Here is a 20208-nt window from a genome sequence, read left to right as displayed (position 1 = left end):
AGTATCAGAAAGCCTGAAAGATGTGCTGGCACCCAGCATGGAAACAAGCAGACTAGATGGAGGTACGGAGAAAAAAACGATGGAAGTACAACCAAGTTTTTGAAGGAGGTCTGAATTTGTTTCAGACCTCATGTAAGTGCAAATGTGAAGGAAATGAGGTCTTGGATGTGTGGATGACAGCAGGTCATTTGAGTCTTTCTCTGAAAGCCATGCACATAAGGTTAAGGTCTGAGGAGCTCCACTGCCAAATATTGAGCCTCAGATGTCTGGGCCAGGCTTTCAAATACAGATATTGTTCAACAGCTACTGTTACCTAGTGGAAATTTGATCACTCATAAAAAATATGTTGTAAATGCAGCTTATATCCTAGGAGAGCAGTATACCAATCACAGAAAACACTATTAAGTTGCTAATTGAAAGTGCTGCTAGTACTATGCGTGTGAAGATCAAATATTAGATGGACACAACAAATCTCATTCATAAGGAGTAACTTCTGGTTAAAATTAGGATACTTGTCCACCTTAGGTCCTCCATCTTTGACAAAGCCCCAGAAAAAGGCAGTCATGAACTATCTGCTTCCTTCCCCAAAGGTGGAACTGTCCTGCACAGCACATTTGGCTGAAGTCTGGGGACAAATTTAAGGTCTTACCTCCTGATGCCTTTAGACCCTAAAAAAACGCCTTATCACCAGTGACAGTGAAAGATGTCCTAGCATCCTAATGGATATGCACTTCGTACCTCTAACCAGGGAGGTACTGAACTACTGTGTTTTCAAATAAACGAATGATTACTGGCTTATCAAATAATTTATGTACTTTTCTTACCAAAGACTGTAAACGTGACATCTACGTTATTGAAGGAATTTGATCTCCTAATTGGAGGGAAAGGAAATGCTGTGCCAACAATTTATTAAAAAAAATCTGTAAGAAATCTCAATAGATTTTCAGTAAAGCATGTGCAACAGGTTTTATTGGTACTTGTTAGCAATGACCTGCATATGTCATTTGTATGACTATGGCCCTATCAAATGGATGGTGATGAGACACATTTCACCACATTGCCCTTTATATAGACTCTATTTATACACGAGGATGAATGAATTGACAAGACAAGAGGTACGGCATATAGATTTGATATAGTGGCATAAATTTAGGATGATCTACATTATTCATAAGTACTGAAGCCACAAATGAGATATGTAACAACATCCAAAATGAGTGTCAATAGAATCTGTTCCCACAGTGCACCATCCTATATTCCTATCTGTCACATATTCTTTAGAATTTTCTTCTAAGAAATCTGGTGCGCTCAGTCTGGAAAGCAACGTTGCCTTGGGATCTGCGATAAGGCCTGCCTCGGAGAACAAGCTTTCACAAGACTGTCTAAGAAGAAGTGGACAGAAAAACAGCAAGAATTTCCTCTTACTGAATTATTACCTCTTTTCCCAATCCAACTGTGCCGCTGTTGTGGCCCCCAAAGTTATTTGGAACAGATCAATTTCTTGGTGTCTTAAAAACTGAAAAAATCAAAACTAAAACAATTCATCACCGGTCCAACAGGCAATTAATATCACAACACTGACAAATGAACTTCCTTTGGAAAACATGTATGAGCAAAACCAGCAGGTATTCACCTGTCATTAATGCACATTTTTAGAGGTTTTAATCTACTACATGTGCATCCAATATAGGATCTGATTATTTATTACTGTAATATCTTAGACACAAAGCTGTATGTATATTAGGGAAAACTCTAATTCTGTTTTCAAACAGATAAAATTGTGTACAGAATAGTGGTTATCATAAACTAAGGAAAGGGAGGACTGTGCAAAAGAGTGATATAAAAAACCTAAAGATTAGTGGCCACTTTTATGCCAAATAGAAACTAGAAGCCTTCCACAGAAGTTCTTAACCTTAGGTTTGAAGGGGAAGTAGGTATTTTTACCTGCTAATATCTCAGTGTGGATTTCAGGTGAGTGACCTAGACCGAAAGATTTTATTTCTGATCCAATCGCTTACACCTATCGCTATATTCAGATAAATACAGATACTTTACTGAAACACGAGTCATAAATAAATTTTCCATCACCAAGCAGAATAAAGAATGTTTACTGTCCTTAATGATTTTATTTTACAACATGCCAATATTATTTAGTATTACAGTAGAATTTATGAGGACCTTTAAATATTCATTTCCTAAACTTAAGAAAATATATACATGAAAAATCCTTCTAGAAATATCTATTTTATGATAACTTTACATGAAAAGAAAAAAAAAAGGTACCTGGAATTTCACTGAAAGACTCTCCCAGGACAGAGACATGAAAAGGCAGTTCTTTCTCTTTAAGTTGCAGCAGTACTTTAAAGAAAGTTTCAGGATCTTTATCGTGTTCCCTTGAAATAAACAGAATATATCTCAGCATCAGTTGTTTACTTGCGGAATTGTTTTTTGCTCATCAGAACACTATTTTTCTTAAATTCTCCCTTTGGGGACCCAAAGCTCCTCAGCATAAATTCCCTCTTTACTTATGCCACATAGTTGCATATTTTCCCCAACCCAGCACTCAAGATCAAAATCCAGCTTCATCAGATTCTTATATCTCTTCTCCGTCTTGAAATGATGTCTCTACTTTTTAAATTACCAATTTAGAGAGCAAGGACTGAATAATATCTCTCCAAGCTTAAAGCAAAATCATGCTAAAAATAGGAAAACAACTCTGATTTTTATTTGTTCACTAAAACAAGATATGTAATCCTTAGTATATTTCACCCCCTTTTTCCAGGAGCAATATATTAATCAAAAACTTTTGCTAAAAATATATGATTTCCCAAAATGGAATTTTATGAATCCATGCTGACACGTACTCCTGATTCATTCAGTGCATTAGGTAAAGAAGAAAGAATAATCCTAACAAGAGGGTATTTTCCACCTTTAGACTTTTAAGGAGCCAGTTGGAAGTTAAAGCAATAGATAAGAAAACTGTATATATTTAAAATTTCAGCTGAAGATAATATTAAAGATATTACAATCAATATCTTGAAACACAAAGCTGATATCTAAAAAGAAAAGAAAAACCTTCTTGCTAGTCTGTCTTCTTTATTAGGGCAGAATGAAAGGTTAAAAAGATACCACAGATGAACTAAACTTGCAGAATTCAGGCGATGGTATTAAAACTGCAATGAGTTACTTCCCCTGCTCCAAGGTGAAATTTCTGTTATTTCTTGCATACAATTATTCTGCTTTATTGTATTATTTCAGACAGATGTGCACCACATGTCTTTAAAAGATTTTGTTTTTATTTATTCTGTAGAAAATTCCCCTGTTTTCCGTCTTGCATTACGGCAAATCGATAGCCTGGCTGTCCCAGTGTCTTTCTTCACAGTTTGATTTTGTACAATGAATCTGTAGGTTTGTCGCACCGCTATATGAAAGATTAATAATTGGATCATTCAGGAAATCTGAAGCCAAATGACATCTGCAGCTCTACATGTGTTAATTTCTCATTCAGTCGATATTTTTCATTTACGGAATTAAAACAAATTAATCTTATAATTAATGTGACTTTCGTAGGCTGAAAAATCTTCAGGAACTGTGGACTTTTCAGAATTAGCTGCATTTTTAAAAATAAAAGCCAGACAATAATTACTTTAAGAAGGTCTGCATCTCCCAGATTTGTTTTGTTCCCAGCAATAAAGAGGAATGCAACAGCATAAGCTTCATAATTTGTTTCACATCTGTGAACCAGGAGTTTTCACGGAGGTTCCAATAACCAAAGTGAGTAATATTGACTCTGCGAGCGAATTTCTTTTCGTTGCAAAGAACTGAGAACTATCTACTACTTTGCCTGCAGCCTCACGGTTAAAATATCCACCTGTTTCAGCTAGGTGAATTATAGGTATCAATATATTTCCAAGATGCTAGTCCCCCCCCCAAATGCCCAGCTGAAAGAGCTGAGAAACGGACTCTTGGCAGAGTTGGCTGCAACGGGACGTCTACTCGGAAATGAGAAGGTTTGTAAGGAAGGAAAACAGCTTCCTTGCAGGGAGCCTTGTAGTTACTTGTCGTGTTAGCCTCAGTTTCCCTCGCCGGCGGGTTGTTCTGCGTGTTTTATAAGTGGTCCTTTGGTGGACCTGAGGAGCACAGCACGCGTGTGAGGTGTCACCAGCCCCAAACACTCACGTGCACAGCGAAGGCAGCCTCGACAGCCCCCGCCACGAAGCTTCCTGCAGGGATCTTTCCAAATCTTCGCAAGCTGCAGTAGAGGCTGCGCAGTCGCAAAAAGTCCTTCGGAAAAGGATACGCTTTCCCTGCCGCTTTCCAGGAGAGACCAGGGGTCCTGGAGGCAGCCAAAAGTGGAGGCTGCTGTTGGAGCCACATTGTCAAGGAGCTGGCAGGGGAACGCGAAGCCTTGCAGCTCGCCCGAGCCACATACGCTGCACAGATTTAGGAAAACCGATAGGAATTGGAAGTTGCAGCTTTGTTTAATAGGTGGGGACGAACAGAAGGAAAATTTGGCACCCAGAAGGAATGCTGGAAGGGGAAACATTTCCTTTGCACTGGAGCCTGGCTTAGGCAGTTTCTGATGTAGATGATCCTCCTTCCACGTTTCCTTTTAAAACATTTTGCTTTTATATGATAGCAACAATGCCCACAGGTTTTAATGACAGATTTTGTGAATCTTAGAGCTTTCCTACTTGGGAGTTTATATAGTTCAATTTGTCAGTTCTTAAGACTCTTCCAGGAACAACCATTTTATTTTTAGCCATTTTTTCTGCGGACTTACAGAAAGCTCCTGGCACATGCACCTACAGATTGCAATGTATTATTATACTAGTAATACTTAATAACGGTATAGCTCTTCCTGGTAGAGAGAATCTCTAGCACAAGACCATCGCTTTCCTGCACCAAAAAGAGGAGTGCTGTGTTTCTCGGCTGACATGGAGAAAATCATATACAATCCAGTCTGCCTTACTCAGCAACAACTGCTAAACACACCAGATTGTCATAGCAGTGATTGTGGAAAAAGATGAACACAATATGGGATGTCTGTTCTGTAAAGATCTGCTCAAAATGACGTGCACTTTTGGCTGCATCTGTTGCATTTTTGAGCTTTATTAAAGAGTATTAATTATATATACGCCATTTCCTTGAGAAGAGCTGCAAAACTGCATAAAAGCCTGATATTAAAATGCTAACTTTTCTTCAAAGATGTTACATGTTTGGGAAAAAGTTAAGCTAAGGCGATTCCAGGCTCTCTTTTTGTTGTTTAGTTTAGGCATTTGTCTTTTTACTTAATATTCATCGGTAAAGGGAAAATAAAAACTGGGCATGGTATGAATGTATTCTAGTTTCATCTTAAGAATATGCAAATGTCAAAATGACCAAACCACCACAAAATGGATATGGGCAGCATATGCTTCTCACCCGTATCTGTATTTGAATCTGAGAGCACTGCCATTAGAGATGTTCTTGAGATCCCAATACCTCAGACTGGAAATTTTTACCCAGGTCTGCTCAAGAGGTTTTTTATCCTGTGTGCTGCTAGCATTGCAGGTCTTTGGTCTGGCTGTGGCAACGTGGCTCAGGATCTCCCTGGTCTCCATCCTGACTTATGGTGACTTCCCTTTGCAATCTCAGGCAAGACTTTCCAGTCCATATTTTGATTTTCAATGGGAATTAAATCAAATGGAGAACGGGAAAGTTGTAGCATTAGTAGCCTCAGTATCTAGCGTCCAGTAGCTGTGCCTTAGCCTTTTTCTTTACAAAATGGGTGTAACTACACATTTTTCACCACAGAAGGATGCTGTCAGGACCAACTGATACCTAACATCCCTCTTTCTAGCCTAAAATGGTTAAACAAGAACTCTACATCATGTGGACAGCAACAGTCTTCAAAACACTTTTTTTTTTTTTTTTTGGTATTCTGGGCTTTCGTGAGTTTGGCCCGAGTCCATCCTGGAAGGAGAGCGCACATATTGCTGGCTAAATGCAAGTAAGTTCCCAGCGGTGGTGGGAACCCCCAGTCTTGACTAGCCCTAATATTTAAGAAAAAAAAAACACATAAAGGGTATGTAATGACTGTGATAACAACAGTCTTGCCATGCCATCTCTCAAGGTGCTACATATTTTGAAAGGGTTACAAATAAATGCAGCTAAAATCAGTATTAAAAGGGTCAATCTTAATCTTCTTAAGACATTCAGCAAAGGAGATTTCCAGTGTTTCAGCGGCAGCGAACTCAAAACTGTGAGGGCACGTAGTAATATTTCACATTTTATGGTGCCTTAAATCCCAGCAATTCAGAACATTTTCTACACCATAGTAAGCAGAAAAGCCAAAGAGCCCACAGAGGTAGAGAAGTATCATTTCCAGGTCACAGAGAACCAGGCTATGGGTCTAACTAGCATTTTAAGATGCAGGCTACAAACCCAGAGCTCCTGCATCGACTGCTGGCCACCTTCGAGGAGATGACAGTGGCACTGGGTGCGTGTTACTTACAGCGCTGGGCATTGCGTCTTGAGATGGAGAACTGAGGAGCCAAAAGAGACCCGGGATGAACAAGACTGCGAGAGGTCAGGAAGGCCTTTGGGAAGTCCCTGAGCACAGAGCCGGTAATTAGAAGTTAAGGAAAAGTTAAGGAAAAGTAAGACGCGGACCTTGAAGAGTTCCTCTGAATAAAGGAACTCTTTTCTTTCCCCCTTTATTCCTCTGAATAAAGAGAAAAATCACTAAATGAGATGTTAGAGATGCACCAGCAAATGAAAAAGTAACAGTTGAAGAAAAAACTGAAAGCCTAGGGAGGAAAACCCCGACGGGAATGTCCCAGAGGCGGATCATTAGCAGGAGCTGTCACAACGATCCGAAACTGGGGAAAAAAAGGCTTCCCCGTTTCATTTGGGGCAACTCAAAGCACGAAGAGTTTGGCTGCCAACAGGGCAGGCGAGATGGTCAAAATGGTGTGTAAAGGGGACAGGATCCCAAGAAGAGCAAACAAATCCATGAATACACAGCACTCAAATGAGGAAAAGGACTATGAGGAACCACACGCTTAGAAGAATAGGATGCAATGTTCAAGCTGAAAACTAAAAAAAAAGATGAGATAGCCAAAGCCAAAGGAAGTAAGACAAATATGGAATAAGTAGAGAAGAAAAGAAGTATATAGGAAAAATGACGGAGAACAGAAAAATCAGACTCAGAGTGCGTTTGAGAGTGGTGTCAGTGCTAGAGAAAAGGTCAGAAAAATATCAGCAAAGAAATAAATTAGGAAGCAAAAATAAAACTGCTTAGTAATTAAAGGGGAAGAACTGAACAGATAGAGACTGAAGCAAGAAGAGCCACTGAGCAGTGTCTGAACAGGAGCAGAGTACGGAGGGGGAGGGAGCAAACTTGCAAAATCCTTCCTAAGATTCACAATTTATGGAAGCGTGACGGAGGAGAACGGGGAGGTCAGTGATGCTGAGCCTCGGGAGCGGGTAATCCTCTTCACTTGGGCGATAAAAGCGGGAACTAGAGGTTCTTTACTGGTTTGACTGATACAATATGGACCTGGTGAGAGTGATGGAGGAGGCCCAGAAGCTCCTGTGCCACAGGCAGGTAAGACAAGCCACATGAGATCAGCCTCCTTGGCCTTACACCTGGCCAGGGCACTCTGAAGAAACCCACAGCAGCACATCACTGCAATAAATGGTGCAAGCCTTAAACACACACTTGGCTGAGCCGGAAACGGGGCTCCATTTCATGCCAAGCTAAATCTAAAGAAAAATACCCGTGATTTTATCACCATATTTCACCAGTTACTGCATTTCACTTTGTCATTTCATGCTAAATATTAAGCCCATCAATTTGTAAATTTAGGTTTATTATAATCTAGTAATGTCAGAAAGTAGCAGCATAGTGCACAAAAATAAGCATGGACTTAAAAATAGAGATTTGCCAAGTTCGGATCCTTTTCTGTCACTGATTTCCCTTGAGACTGCTCTGCCCAGGTTTCCCCATCTGCAAGATACAGCCTTACAGGAGCTTTCATTTACGGGAATGTGGTGAGGATCAGAGCCAGTAAGTACTTCAGGAGGATAATATGCTTCTTAAAGTAAGAGGCCTCATGTTACAAACCTACTCAATGTACTGAAAGAAATACATTCTAGCAATAATTATTTTCATGGAAAAGGAAGGCACTTGCCTAAATCAAATAATTTCAATATATGTTTTGTCTATGTTAAGACTGAAAAAAAAGACAAAAAAGTAAAATTCGAAAATCAAGCTTCTAATAAGAATGACCACGATAACTGCAAAAGTGGAAATATTATTGCCAGGAAAGAGCTATTAGAAAAGAAACGGGGGGAGAAATAGCTAAGAAAATGCAAACATGAAGCGAAAGTTAATTACTTTCCATTTATTCAAATTATCATAGTATTATCCCATCTTTTTATATTTCCAAAGCAAAGTAGAGGTAGAGTGCAAATATGTAGTTAAATCCAATGAGTTTTCTTCTTCAGCTGATATGCCCACGAAATGTCTTTGCTGTAATTGTGCCTCTAAACATTGTCTGGCATCATCAGCATCAAAAGTTACTGCAATACCCCGTCAGTTAATAAAAAATGGAGTCAACGAGAAGGAAATGGTTTTGCCTAAGTGTCACTGAACAAAGGATCCTACAGAATAAATTCTAGCCAGCAATCTGGAGGTTTTGCAAGCAAAGAAAGGTCCTAGTCTTTGCCCATGCCTGTGAAATACCTGTGCAAGGCAAGGAATTCAAAGATGGCACTAGAGAGGCAAAAAGCAGCAAAACAGTATGGGCAAATATAGTGTTTTATTTTCCATTATAGCCCATGATGTATTTACAGTGAGGAGTGTGTATTTTACCTTCTGATTTTTCAAATTGCTGGTCTGAGAAAAATGGGTGGCATTTTGCTTTACGCTGGAAAAGCATTTTCCCCTATCTTGTGTTATCTAGAAGAGATTCATAAAAAAAGAACCTTGGGAGTTTATTGTTTAGATCCTTCTTCTCCTCCTCTCACAATTCATAAAGAAAAAACTCAAAATAAAATATTGCACATTCCCTTACCAAAGAAACCTCAGGATCAGCATCAGTCATTGAACCTTCTACTTACTTCCTAAAGAGAGATTAACCTTTCAAGGCAAAAAGACCTGCATTTGGTCTCAGTTACCTTGGTGTAAAAATCAATGCACTTTGATTCGGATGCCTGCTCGTTTCTTTTACTTCAACTTAGCAAACGCAGCTTTTGACAAGTGTAATAGTGCAGGATTCACATGAAAATCATTTCAGTTGAATTTCAAAAGCAATTCAGTAACTCTTCTGGACTCCCCCCAGAAGCTTCTTAAAAAAATCAAACAAACTTCCTTTTAAGTTCCAAATGCAGCATAACAGAACTGTTCCCTGTTTTGAGGAGTAGTGGGAGGCCAGATAAAGTATCTGAGAGACCCTGAGGGCTCTGATAACCATATACAACACATCCTATTGTAATTTGACACACTTTAAAAAAATCATCTCATGGTAATAATAGATGGGTAATAATATGATAGTAAGTGGATAATAATCTACATTTGGTACTCAGGTGGTTCCTCAGAAGAGCAGAAGAAGAATCAAACAGAAATTACTGCATAAAAACTACATTACTGCACGTGGACGGAGAACAGCTACCTCACTCTACAAGACCCCGCAGACTGATGCTATCTATTTCACTGTAATTTCCACGGTGAAGCTACAAACTATACCAAACCTTGACTATTTAATACTCCACCAGCTACACTGCCTGGGTCAAAAAGGAAGTCGTGATCCTCCCTGAATGGAATTAGCCAGGGTTCCTAAGATAACTCATCCGTTTTGGATTCGTGAAGCTGACATCTCCAAGGATGAAGCTCCTAAGTAGGAACTTTTCTTGGCACCAAGACCAAGGCTTGAAACTCATTATTCAAAGAGATTAAAATAACTACAAATCTCCTTGCTTTCAGAATAAGGAATGAACTAATTTCTTTGACTCAGTTTTCCCACAACCACAATTGAGAAAGAGCAGAATGAGAGGACAAAGGGAGAAAAAAAAAGGTCGAAAACATGGAGAAAATGGAGGGTAGAGGAGGAAAAGAAGGGAAAGAGAGGAAAAAACCCGAACAATTGTAGCATGTTAAGAAGAGGAAATTAATTAAGAGCCTTGAAGGAAGAAACATAGCCCCCTATTACTCGTGAAAATACAGAGGAAAATGAAAATTAGATTATTGGTTTATGAAGGATTTTTTTCTCTTGGAAGATACATACTTTGGTGAGGGGTGCTGTATGTTACAAAGGGGGCTGGTGGCACCATCTGCTATGTTTATTTGGAACTTCTTATTACAAAATCTCTTTTTTTTTGTTTCTGCTGTTTCTCAGGACTGATGGCTATCCTGGACCAAAACCATCCAGAAGAATTCACTGAAGACTCCACACGTCTGGGCATACCTCAGGCCAAGGCTGGGTGTGAGGGTCCTATACCACAGGTCAGGCTGCTAAAGCCCAGGCAGGATCTAACATTTGAACCAAAAACAAAGGTCTTGTCTTCACTTTCAGTATTCTTGTACTGGGCTTTACAGAATACGGCACTGATTGGAATGCACTGATGATATGAATCCAGAAGAAAATGGAAGATAAGGTTCAGAGAAAGAAGCTAGCAGAAGAGAGGGGCTGAAAAGGCATAAACTGGTAATGGTAGTGTATGTTTTTCTAGTTTGGCTAAAAGTCTCTTGGAGCCACAGAAAAGCAGAGGTGGAGATCTGAGACCTGATCACTAAGACCAATCAGGCAAGAAAAGTAGGACAAAGAAACAGTGAATTGAGTAAAAGGAGAAGGGAAAAAGATACAACACAACATCAGTTCATAAGGGGAAAGATGTGATTAGCTGAGCAAGGAAACTAACGTAAGAATCCAAGAAGGCAACGCGTTCAGGTTGGACAACGGGGCTTAGTAGCAAACAGGAACCAAGACGGTATGGAAAAGGCAGGGAGGGTAACTTGAAAGGCTGAGAAACTGGGGAAGAGACAAATGCAATGAGAATTTTCAACCTAGGGAGAATGGAAAGGAGGAGAAGCCTGAGGAACTGGGACTGGCAAGGAGAAAAGGAAGAGGTTTCAAAGAGGAGGCCAAAGCAGGTTTTGGAGATTGGGGGGGAGGGAGGGGGAAGGGTTGCTTTGGTGGAAATACATGGAAGAGTCTAAGCCCCATTCCTTCAGAACCTCAAAATGACTGCCAAGAGCCCTTGGTCTCACCAGTTCACATACATTTCTGTTCAAAGAACTGAGTTTTGCAGTTGTTGCCCCAGAGAAGGAAGATACCAAGAACCGAGTCTCCCATTACGGAAAATGGGAAAGTCAGGTTAACTAGAGCTTTTACGGCAAACTGTTGTACATCTATTCCAAATTTTAAAATAAACTCAAAATTGCAGGTAACGTAACTCTGGTTATTACATTAACTCCAAATCAGTTTTTGAATCACAGCAGAAGTGTTAGTCGCAGCAGCCCTCAGAGGACAGCACTAAAGTGGCTGCTCTTAGAGCATTACAGTGCCTGGGAACGAAGAAGGAAGGTTGCTGCACGCCACCACCACGATCTCCACCAGCTACCACGGGCATCTTCAGGAAATAATTCCTATACTAATAATGTGAAGCAAAACGTCCCAAAACACCCCAAAGCCCTACATCAAACGCCATTTCACACACACAGGAGCTCCTGGCACAACATGCTTTCGTAACCTATTTCTCATCAAAAGAAGGTGGCTTTGGAAATGGGGTTGCACAAAGCGGTAGAGTGTTTTAGAGCGCAGTGCCACCACATGCCCCAAACCTCTCATAGGCTTCACATTATTCCTTTTTTCTAATGGATAACAGCACTCTTAAAATCTGAGAATGTTGTTTACTACATGCACCTCAGGTAAGATACTGCTTTAACCTTGACTTTTCAGGAGGGGGAGCAGGGTTTACAAAAAAATTCATCCACACGCAACTAGGAGCAGAATCAGGTTGCAGAGCTTAAACAGAGAAAGGAAAGTAGAGTCCTTGGTTGAACTGAAAGAATTAAATCTATTTGGGAGCACAATGAGTAAAAAAATAAGTTCATTTAAATATGATTCTTTTGCAGCCTATTAAGTTCTCCAGTATCGGAATAAAGTCTGCTAAAAGTTAGTAAATAAAGGCTTTCAGGAGAGCTTTATTAAATCACTTACGACTTATCAAGTTAAAACTCCAACTCAGATACCATAATAAAGCTTTCAGAGAGTATATTCTATTTTACTGGAAATCAGAAGCTAATTACCAACTACAGGAGTTAGTGTGCAACAGCACTGAGCAGATTTCTGTAAATGGAATATTTACCAACAACTTGGATTTAGTTCTCTAAAGTTTCAGTTTCTGAAGGTCAAATAACTATGTAACTGCTTAATAAAGAAGCAAAGAAGTACCTCTAAATATCTCCAAGCTCTGATGGGCTTATATTCTGCTCCTTAGGTGAGGTATTAGCAAAGCTTATTTATTTTCATTTCCAAGGCTTTTATTTGCTCATTCCCTTGTGGTAAAGCTGATTTCCATGATGATTCCCTTCTTAATTTTAATACCCTTTTTACTCATCATATAGACATAAGAATTTTCCATAAAATAATGAAACCCTTCCAAAGGAAATGAAGACAACTAAGAGAGGAAAGTAAACTAAAGCTTACTTTTTTTTTTCAATTAATTGATCCTCTGTCGTATGCGTATATGAAAGATTTTTTTTTAATGAAAGGAAAATAAGGTTAATTAACATAAAACCCCTCACTCCTTGAGATGTTGAATTTTGAATTTTATCCATGCTGCCTTAAGTGCCTTGATTTCCCAGTAATGACCTAGTTCTCCTAATGAGTAACATTAACCCCTGGCTGTAGCTGTCCAGGACTTAATTGTCAACTGGAGCTGAAATAGGAGAGTTTGCCGATCAGCAGGTATGTGGTATATTAACTCATGTCATTTCAGACCCTAATAAATAAATCTGTTGCTAAGGCAACAGGCACATCAGCTGTATCACTTTCTTCTTTCCCCCCCCCCCTTTCCTTTTTCAAGGAAACTGCCTTTCAAACCGAGCTTTTAAAAAAGGAAATTAACTACATGTAACCGTAATTAGAAGAAACATCGTTTCTCATCTCAGGAACAGATCTACATTAATGAAAAAAGGCATTCAGAAGGAGGACTGCTTTCTCCTGCGGCCAGGGTAACCGAAATTATTTCCCTCCACCGAGGGAACGCAATTTGAAGTACGCACGAGCGCGAACAGATCACAGAGTGTTTTAGCTCTTTGCATTTCCGCAACAGTTCCCCTTCTCCTTCTGCACGCCGCCGACGCCGGGCGAGCAAACTGCTTCCACCATTAATCAGGAGCTTGGGCAACCGGAACCGCACGTGAAAAAATACCGCTCATAAAAACCGAACACCTTTTAACTCGCCGTGTATCTTTCAACCCGCCTGGCAGATCCGCGGTCTTTTCACGGGGTACAAAGCCTCCCCTCCCCAGCCCCTCAGCTTCACCCGATCCCGACCCGGAAAGGCGAGCTGCAAGGCACTAAGAGATTTCAGGTTTTGCAGATAGGCAAAATATACACATATGCAAGCAGCAGTAATAATAATCGTTTTCTGAAAGGTCTGGGAAGCGAGATCTTGCTACTCCCTACTTTGGTTTGGAGACAGCACGCTGTGGAGGTCCCTCTGAGAGCTCCGCAGGTGGATGTCACGACAAGCATTTAACTCCCTGCCGCTTACCCGCGAAGGAAACGCCGCCCTGCACTGTGTCTGCACGCGTGCCGTTTCCATAAACGATAGGTCCAGGTTTAGTTGGGGACGAGAGGACAGTTCTTCTGAAACTCCAGGTGTCCACGTTTCAACCGCAGAACCAGAGAGATGCTCGTGAAGCCAAGGAAAGGGAAACGGAGAGATGTTCATAAAGCCAATTATCGCTCTGGGTATGCCTACCCTAGGCCTTGCCGCATTACAGACGTAAGCAAATCACTCCTACCCCAAATTATACCTGGCTTTTAAGCTGGAGAATATAAAGCTAATACAAAGGGGCTTTTTCCTTTTACCAAAATTCGAGACGTTTTCTACTCTGGACCGCCAACCTCTTAGAGCCCTTAAAGAAAACATGTTATAAGGAAGATGAAAAAAACATTGTTGAGATGTTCGTTATATGAGGTGGTTTTTCATACCTGAAAGGTCTTCATTATATTCTGAAAATTTCTGAAAAATCTTAAAAACAATGCTCAAAGAATAGTACATCTTCCACCAAAAGGGTTCAATACTCCAACTCCCCACCATCTTGTGGGGAAGAATTTTCAAGGTTAGACTTCATTTATAAATAAACTAAGAAAAACTGGATATTTCCCAACTGCCTTTCCAGTTTACATTTAAACCTGAATTTCTTGGAGTATTTCATTAACTTTCTTGAGTTGTTAGCTACTCATCAGAAACTAATGCGTGCTATCAAACTTAACTCCGGTTTTGTTTGCAAGAAAATGAAGTTAGGTTATTTTCTTTTCACTTTAAACGCTCCAGAAGTGAGGGTATCGGCCTCTGCTCGATGTCTCTACGTACACTTTCTCGGCAGCGTTTCGTTCCCCATGCGTCACCTGTGTCACAACCCCGTGCACACAGCTTTCCTTCGGGAGTGTGCGATCCCTTTTCTTACGCACTGCAAAAAAGTCCCTGTTTTAAAATCGCTATTTTACATCCTACAGGCATACTATCTTCCCTGAGAGCAGAGAACCCTCAGATAGCTTCTGCAATCTAGACGGGTTTTTGCTGACTTTCTTCATCGTGACTTCCACGGCAGTTCCTCCCGCTCCCGTATCTCCTTGCCCACGTCCCTCCGCGCGCTCTTGTCTCGCGCTGACGCACGGCGGCGCGAGATAAGGGGCCTTATCTCATCTTTCACGTGAATCGATAACGGGCGTTCGTTTTGCATGCGTGTGTATGTTCGCTCAGATCCCGCCCGTGATCTTTTATCATGCCCGTACAATTAGGGGAAGAAAAATTGATTTCTGACCGCTGTCGGTTATCAGGTCTTTAACGGCTGAGATGATACACAACACAGATGGAGAAAAAGGAAAAAAAAAACAAAAAAAACCCCCCAAAAAAACAAGGCCCAAGTAAATGCCTTGAATTAAAAGAAGGAAAAAAGCAGTAGAACTGCATACCTATCGCGTGGCCTGCGCGAGCACGGTTCGGGGGCCGTAGACTTCCCACCGAGCTCATCCACGTTCGCAGGCCGAACGCGACGAGTATCGGGCTGCCGCAGCGCCAGCTCCAGCAAAAGCGCTGATGAGCGTCGGGAGCCTTTTTGGGGTGCAGTGAGTGGGAACAACGTGTATGTGCAAATGCCGCTGTGTAAATCGCTGGGGAACGAGGACTGCATCACACCATCCCCGCCGTCTCCTTAATATACTCGTCATTCACCCAACACGTATTTTACGGCGTCGGTATGAATATCTGCAGTACGGTAAAAAGTTCTGATCAGATCTGGGGACCCTGTCCATTGATCATCGACATTTTGCTGTCGGTTCTCAATAAAGCTTATTTACACAAAGGAAAACTAATTCTACGGTGCAATATTTACCGAGAGAAGTCAAAAGACGGCAACGCTTCCCTTATACAGCTCTTCGGCTATAAGTCATTTCTATTAACAGTGCCTTGCTATAGATGTTTATAACAAAACATTAAAGACTTGGTGGGAAAGGAGAAAACAAATTACTCTGCAGAGATCCTAGCAACTCTGCTGAAATACTGTCAGTTATTTATCTACTGTCAGCAGAGGTTGCACACTATAATCCTCGACAGGCTCAGATTCGGGAAGAATGAAGAGAAGGGGCAGGGATTGCATTTAAGGGCCTGTTCTCATGCAAAGACATTTTAACACAGATTTAAAGCGAGAATGTATCTCCTAGAAAATGTCACTGTTGATTTTGATACATTTCCAAGCAAGTAGGGCCTACATTCGGTTGACTTAGTGAGGGATGTGTTAGAGGCTAACACCATATTTTAGGCCATTCGTGCTCCCAGCGAAGGACTAACACAATGAGGTCATCATCACTTCATTTTTAGAGTTTTCCTACAACAACAGCATGATTTCACAATGGTATTTTTTTTTTATGGTTAAGCTGAAGAGCTTTTTGTTAGGTGAAGGGGAGCAGAGGAACATAAAAATCTTCCTTTCTTTTTTCCCCCCCCCCTCCTTTCTTTCCTTTTTTTTTTTTTTAATTAAGAACACATGCAAATCATCAGTGTAGACAATGGTAGTTAAATATTATTGTATAGGACAGTATCTGTGAGTACTTCATGCTGGAATACAAGCACGCTACCACTGCCAACGTTTTGCACACAACCCGCCCCCCACGCATTACAACACTTAGCTAAAATTAGTTCGCTTTACCGGCATGCTCGTGTTAGGCCTAAGAAAGGGATGCTTTTAAGCGCTGATGCCTGAATAAGGCGCAGGACGTGTTTGCCTCCAAGAGGGAGGCCAGCGCTCACTTTGGGCTACGCCGCCCGTCGCGGGATCCGCTCGCCGTGGCTGGTCTTCACCTGCACGCTCCGGGCTACAAGCTCCCGAGGACTCCGGGCGCTCGAGGAGTGCGACGCGGGCCTCCCTGCTTCCTACTTCATATTCCCCAATTAAAAAGCAAACCGTATTTTCACGAGCAAATTTGCATAGATCAGTGGCGCAAGCATCCTAACACCGAAGGGTAGGAGTTCAGCTCCTGCCATTTGCATGCGCTCGCCTAGCAGAAATCCCGGCGTTTCAGATTTTCGCCGAAGAGCCGTGCTGTGCTGGCGCTCTAATGGGCTTAGAACAGTAAATTTTGAAGAAACTGATTGCTACCCCCGTAGCTAGTAAATGCCTGCCTGGACCCAGTGGCATTTGAAAAAAGTGGTTTATCATAAAATTATCCCAGCAGAGTCCATTCGGCGAGATAACATCATCATCATCATCATCATCAGGACTCCATGCAGGACCCAACAGCTCTGGCACAATATTGCCAGTCATTTATCTGTTGTCAGCACAGGTTACACACTGTAATCCTTGACTGCCTCGGAATTAGAATGTCTTTGATGTCCCCACAAGAGTTTTTTGCCCGAAGGCTTTACCAATGCTCGGCGGCTCAGTGTTTATTCCTCGTAATCTTCCTCTCATCTCCAGGCTAGCAGTGACAGATGGTTATGGGCACACAATAGTATTAAGAGTTTGATATTTTTCCCCCCTCTTTTTTTTTCTTCTTTTTCTTCTTTTTTTTTTTTAACGCCGCGCGCTCTGTACAACAAATAGCTATCAGACGCGGGCCAGAGAGCTGACATGGCTCGCTTAGGTAATGGCAAACAAACAGCTCGGGTTGATGCTTTCTGTCATTTTCCCTGCTAACCCTGCTTGTTTTCATTGTAGACTCTCAAAGGTAAACTATATTAACCTTATAGACTGTTATTAAAAAGATATATCTATATGAGCATAAAGTGCTTTTCTTTTCCCTTTTTTCTTACTCTTTTGATTATGAAAGTAATACTGCTGACATATTGAACAAATATCGAATGTCAACATAAATTTTTAGTGTGTGATAATATTCCCCTTCATATAGCTGTGTGTCAGGCGGGAACCCATGGATGATGCATAGCAGTAAATAACCCAAACAAAATTAGTTCTCTTGTCAGCTTCTACCTTGTATATCCCCAGGCATCAGTAAAATTGACTGCACGCTAGATTTTCAAAATTAGCCCTAATGTTAGCTGTGTGTCTGGCAACCTCCAAGTTTCCAATGTTCTACTATATTACCCGTAAGGATGAATGTGTTACTTCTATATTTTGGCATTTGCTCTTGCTGATGCGGCTTTTTTTCCCCCTCTTCTCCAAATTAAAAATAATTTAGCTTTAACAATAAGTATGCGCACAAAGACAATGCCGCATCTCTTTAAGCAACTAACTTTAGGCAATTAAATTAAATTAAAGCAAAAATATACACAGAAAGAAAAGGAATTATTCAATTTAATATTGTTAATTTTATTACTTAGCTTTGTGCTCTTTTATGCAAACTACTGAATAATATGGAAAATATTTTCTTTTCCTTTAGTCTGCTGTTTTTGAATGCAACATTTGGAACTATTTAGGTTAGCATTAAAAAAAAAACAGCTCAGCATCATAAAACTTTTTATAACTGACCATCTTAAAAATATGCATTTTTAAAAGGAAGTCCTCAGTGAATGAGGATGAAATGCCTCAAAAAATAAAAAGGAGACTAAGCTTCCTACACTTGCTACAGCAAATGAAAACAGACAGTATCTCCAACTTTAATGCACGAAATTTTAAAATAACACAGGGCATTTTGGAGTCAACAGTGAAACATGATTAAAAATAAATATAGCTCCCCAAGAAAGGCTATGTCGGAAGTGTGAAGTTGATTAAACAAATCCAAAGACAGATTCCACATCAACTTCCAAGCCCTAAATTTTATGTTCAGACATTTAGAGTCAAAGATGAAAATCCCTTTAGGTACCAGATGCTGCAGATCATCTGGGAGAGCTTCTGGAGTTTTAATGTGCTGGAAGTCAAATCCTCTGCAAAGGCGATTTGCCCCGTCGGTGTGGCGTACTTATTGCTTCACCTGAAAACAGTTGCTCTCAGAAAATCTGACCTACTGATCGCCCCAGCATCTCTGCAATAAACAGCCCATAATCTGTGGATGAAGTGAACTCTAATCAGGCCACATGCAGATTAAACAAACTGCGAGGAATAAAAACTAGATTAAAATGTTCGTGCCCAATACCGGAAGATTATCAGGACATTTTACCTCTTTAAATCCTAATTTATGTTGGAGTCACGCTAAAGTTTATATGTTCGTAGCGATTATGTGGTACAGCAGATTTTTGACAGTTTGGAGAAGATTCTGTGATCAGGTATTTGTGTCAGCGGGAGAAAAATATTGTTTCACAAAAATGCCTTCTATGTTCGTAACGCTGAAAAGGCATTTTTAAAACGCAGATATAGAGTTAACATCAGCTATCCAGCGCGACCATCTATCTTTACACTTAATCACTTACATTAAAGTAATTAAGATGATTTAAATAACATTACATATTAATTGTCATCAGCGGATTGCTTCAGACGAAAAGAGTGTCGCCAGAATTACGCGTATCGTTTCAGTGGCAGGGGTATCTCTTTCTTGGGCAAAAAGAGGACTCATTAACATCAATAGTTAAACGTCTGGTTAGTATTACTGAGCGTAAATTCAGATGAATTATTTTGAATAATTAGACATTAGCGATGTGCCTTTTTCACGTACGTATGTGTGTGGTGTCAGTTTTGTGTTCAGGAAATCACTTACACTTGACAGAAGTCAGAACCAGCATTAAAGCAAATTCATAAATCTCTGCAAGGTACTGTATTTTGATTTGTTCACCACTTACCACCTGTGAGGCCAGACAACATGCAAAGGTCTCTGCTGATAGTCTGCTCCACTCAAGATATTACAGGGGTTAAAAGTCAGATGTTGCTTATCTCCTTCTTGACAAGGATTTGTACGCTCTGATGCGCCGGCCTTGCTGGACGCCTCCGGCGTTGCTAATGGGGAAGGAGGCCTCTCTGGTTGGGTGGCAGGGAGTCCGGGCTGCCCTTCACAAAGTCCAGGCTCCAGACGCACGCTGCTGGTTTTCGTTAAGCTGCCCGGCGCTCCGCTCTGCTGCTGGGTAGGCAGACCCTCGCGCTGATAAGCATCTCCAGTCCTTTTAACACCAATTATCTTTTCCAAATGGGCAAGCTTATGTTTTGGCATGAACCTGCGAGCAAAAAGAAGAAAAATTCCGCGTAAGTGCTTACGCCGGATTTTAGTTTCGCATGGCGATTCTTAACGAATTAATTTTAAAGGTAAAGACAACATGGTTAGTAGTTTCCATCAAAGCAACAACTCCACCGGCATTCAGAAAATGACACATTTAGATATATATTTAGCAAATATGGTACCTGCGTAGTATGTCAGACTCCCTGGGTGAGAATCCAAAGGTCTCCATTAAGCCACAATTAACACATGTTAATAGGGAAGACAAAACCATTTCCTTGCTAAACTAAAATGAAGCAAACATCTCTGGGAAGTAAAAAGGCAATTCCGTTCCCTCAGCCATTAAAGTCTTGGCATTTTTACTGAGGCTACGGATAAGGTTGCTAAAAAA

At 40.7% G+C, this 20208-nt stretch overlaps 1 protein-coding gene across 16 annotated transcripts in view; it reads right to left on the bottom strand.

Annotated features, from left to right (window-relative positions):
- The window catches only part of GTDC1 (glycosyltransferase like domain containing 1), a 189060-nt gene that overhangs the window by 15060 nt on the left and 153792 nt on the right, over window positions 1-20208 (bottom strand). For all 16 annotated transcript variants that reach the window (XM_062578883.1, XM_062578885.1, XM_062578886.1 and 13 more), the window contains 2 exons: window positions 19450-19818; window positions 2284-2393 (listed from right to left, as the gene is read on the bottom strand). In XM_062578883.1, coding sequence (XP_062434867.1) covers window positions 2284-2393; window positions 19450-19818 — 479 coding nt within the window. The remainder of the gene's footprint in view (window positions 1-2283; window positions 2394-19449; window positions 19819-20208) is intronic.

This window comes from Rhea pennata, chromosome 6 (assembly GCF_028389875.1).
Source record: "Rhea pennata isolate bPtePen1 chromosome 6, bPtePen1.pri, whole genome shotgun sequence".
NCBI classification, from domain to species: Eukaryota; Metazoa; Chordata; class Aves; order Rheiformes; family Rheidae; genus Rhea; species Rhea pennata.
This window is presented reverse-complemented; position numbering and strand designations above follow the sequence as displayed.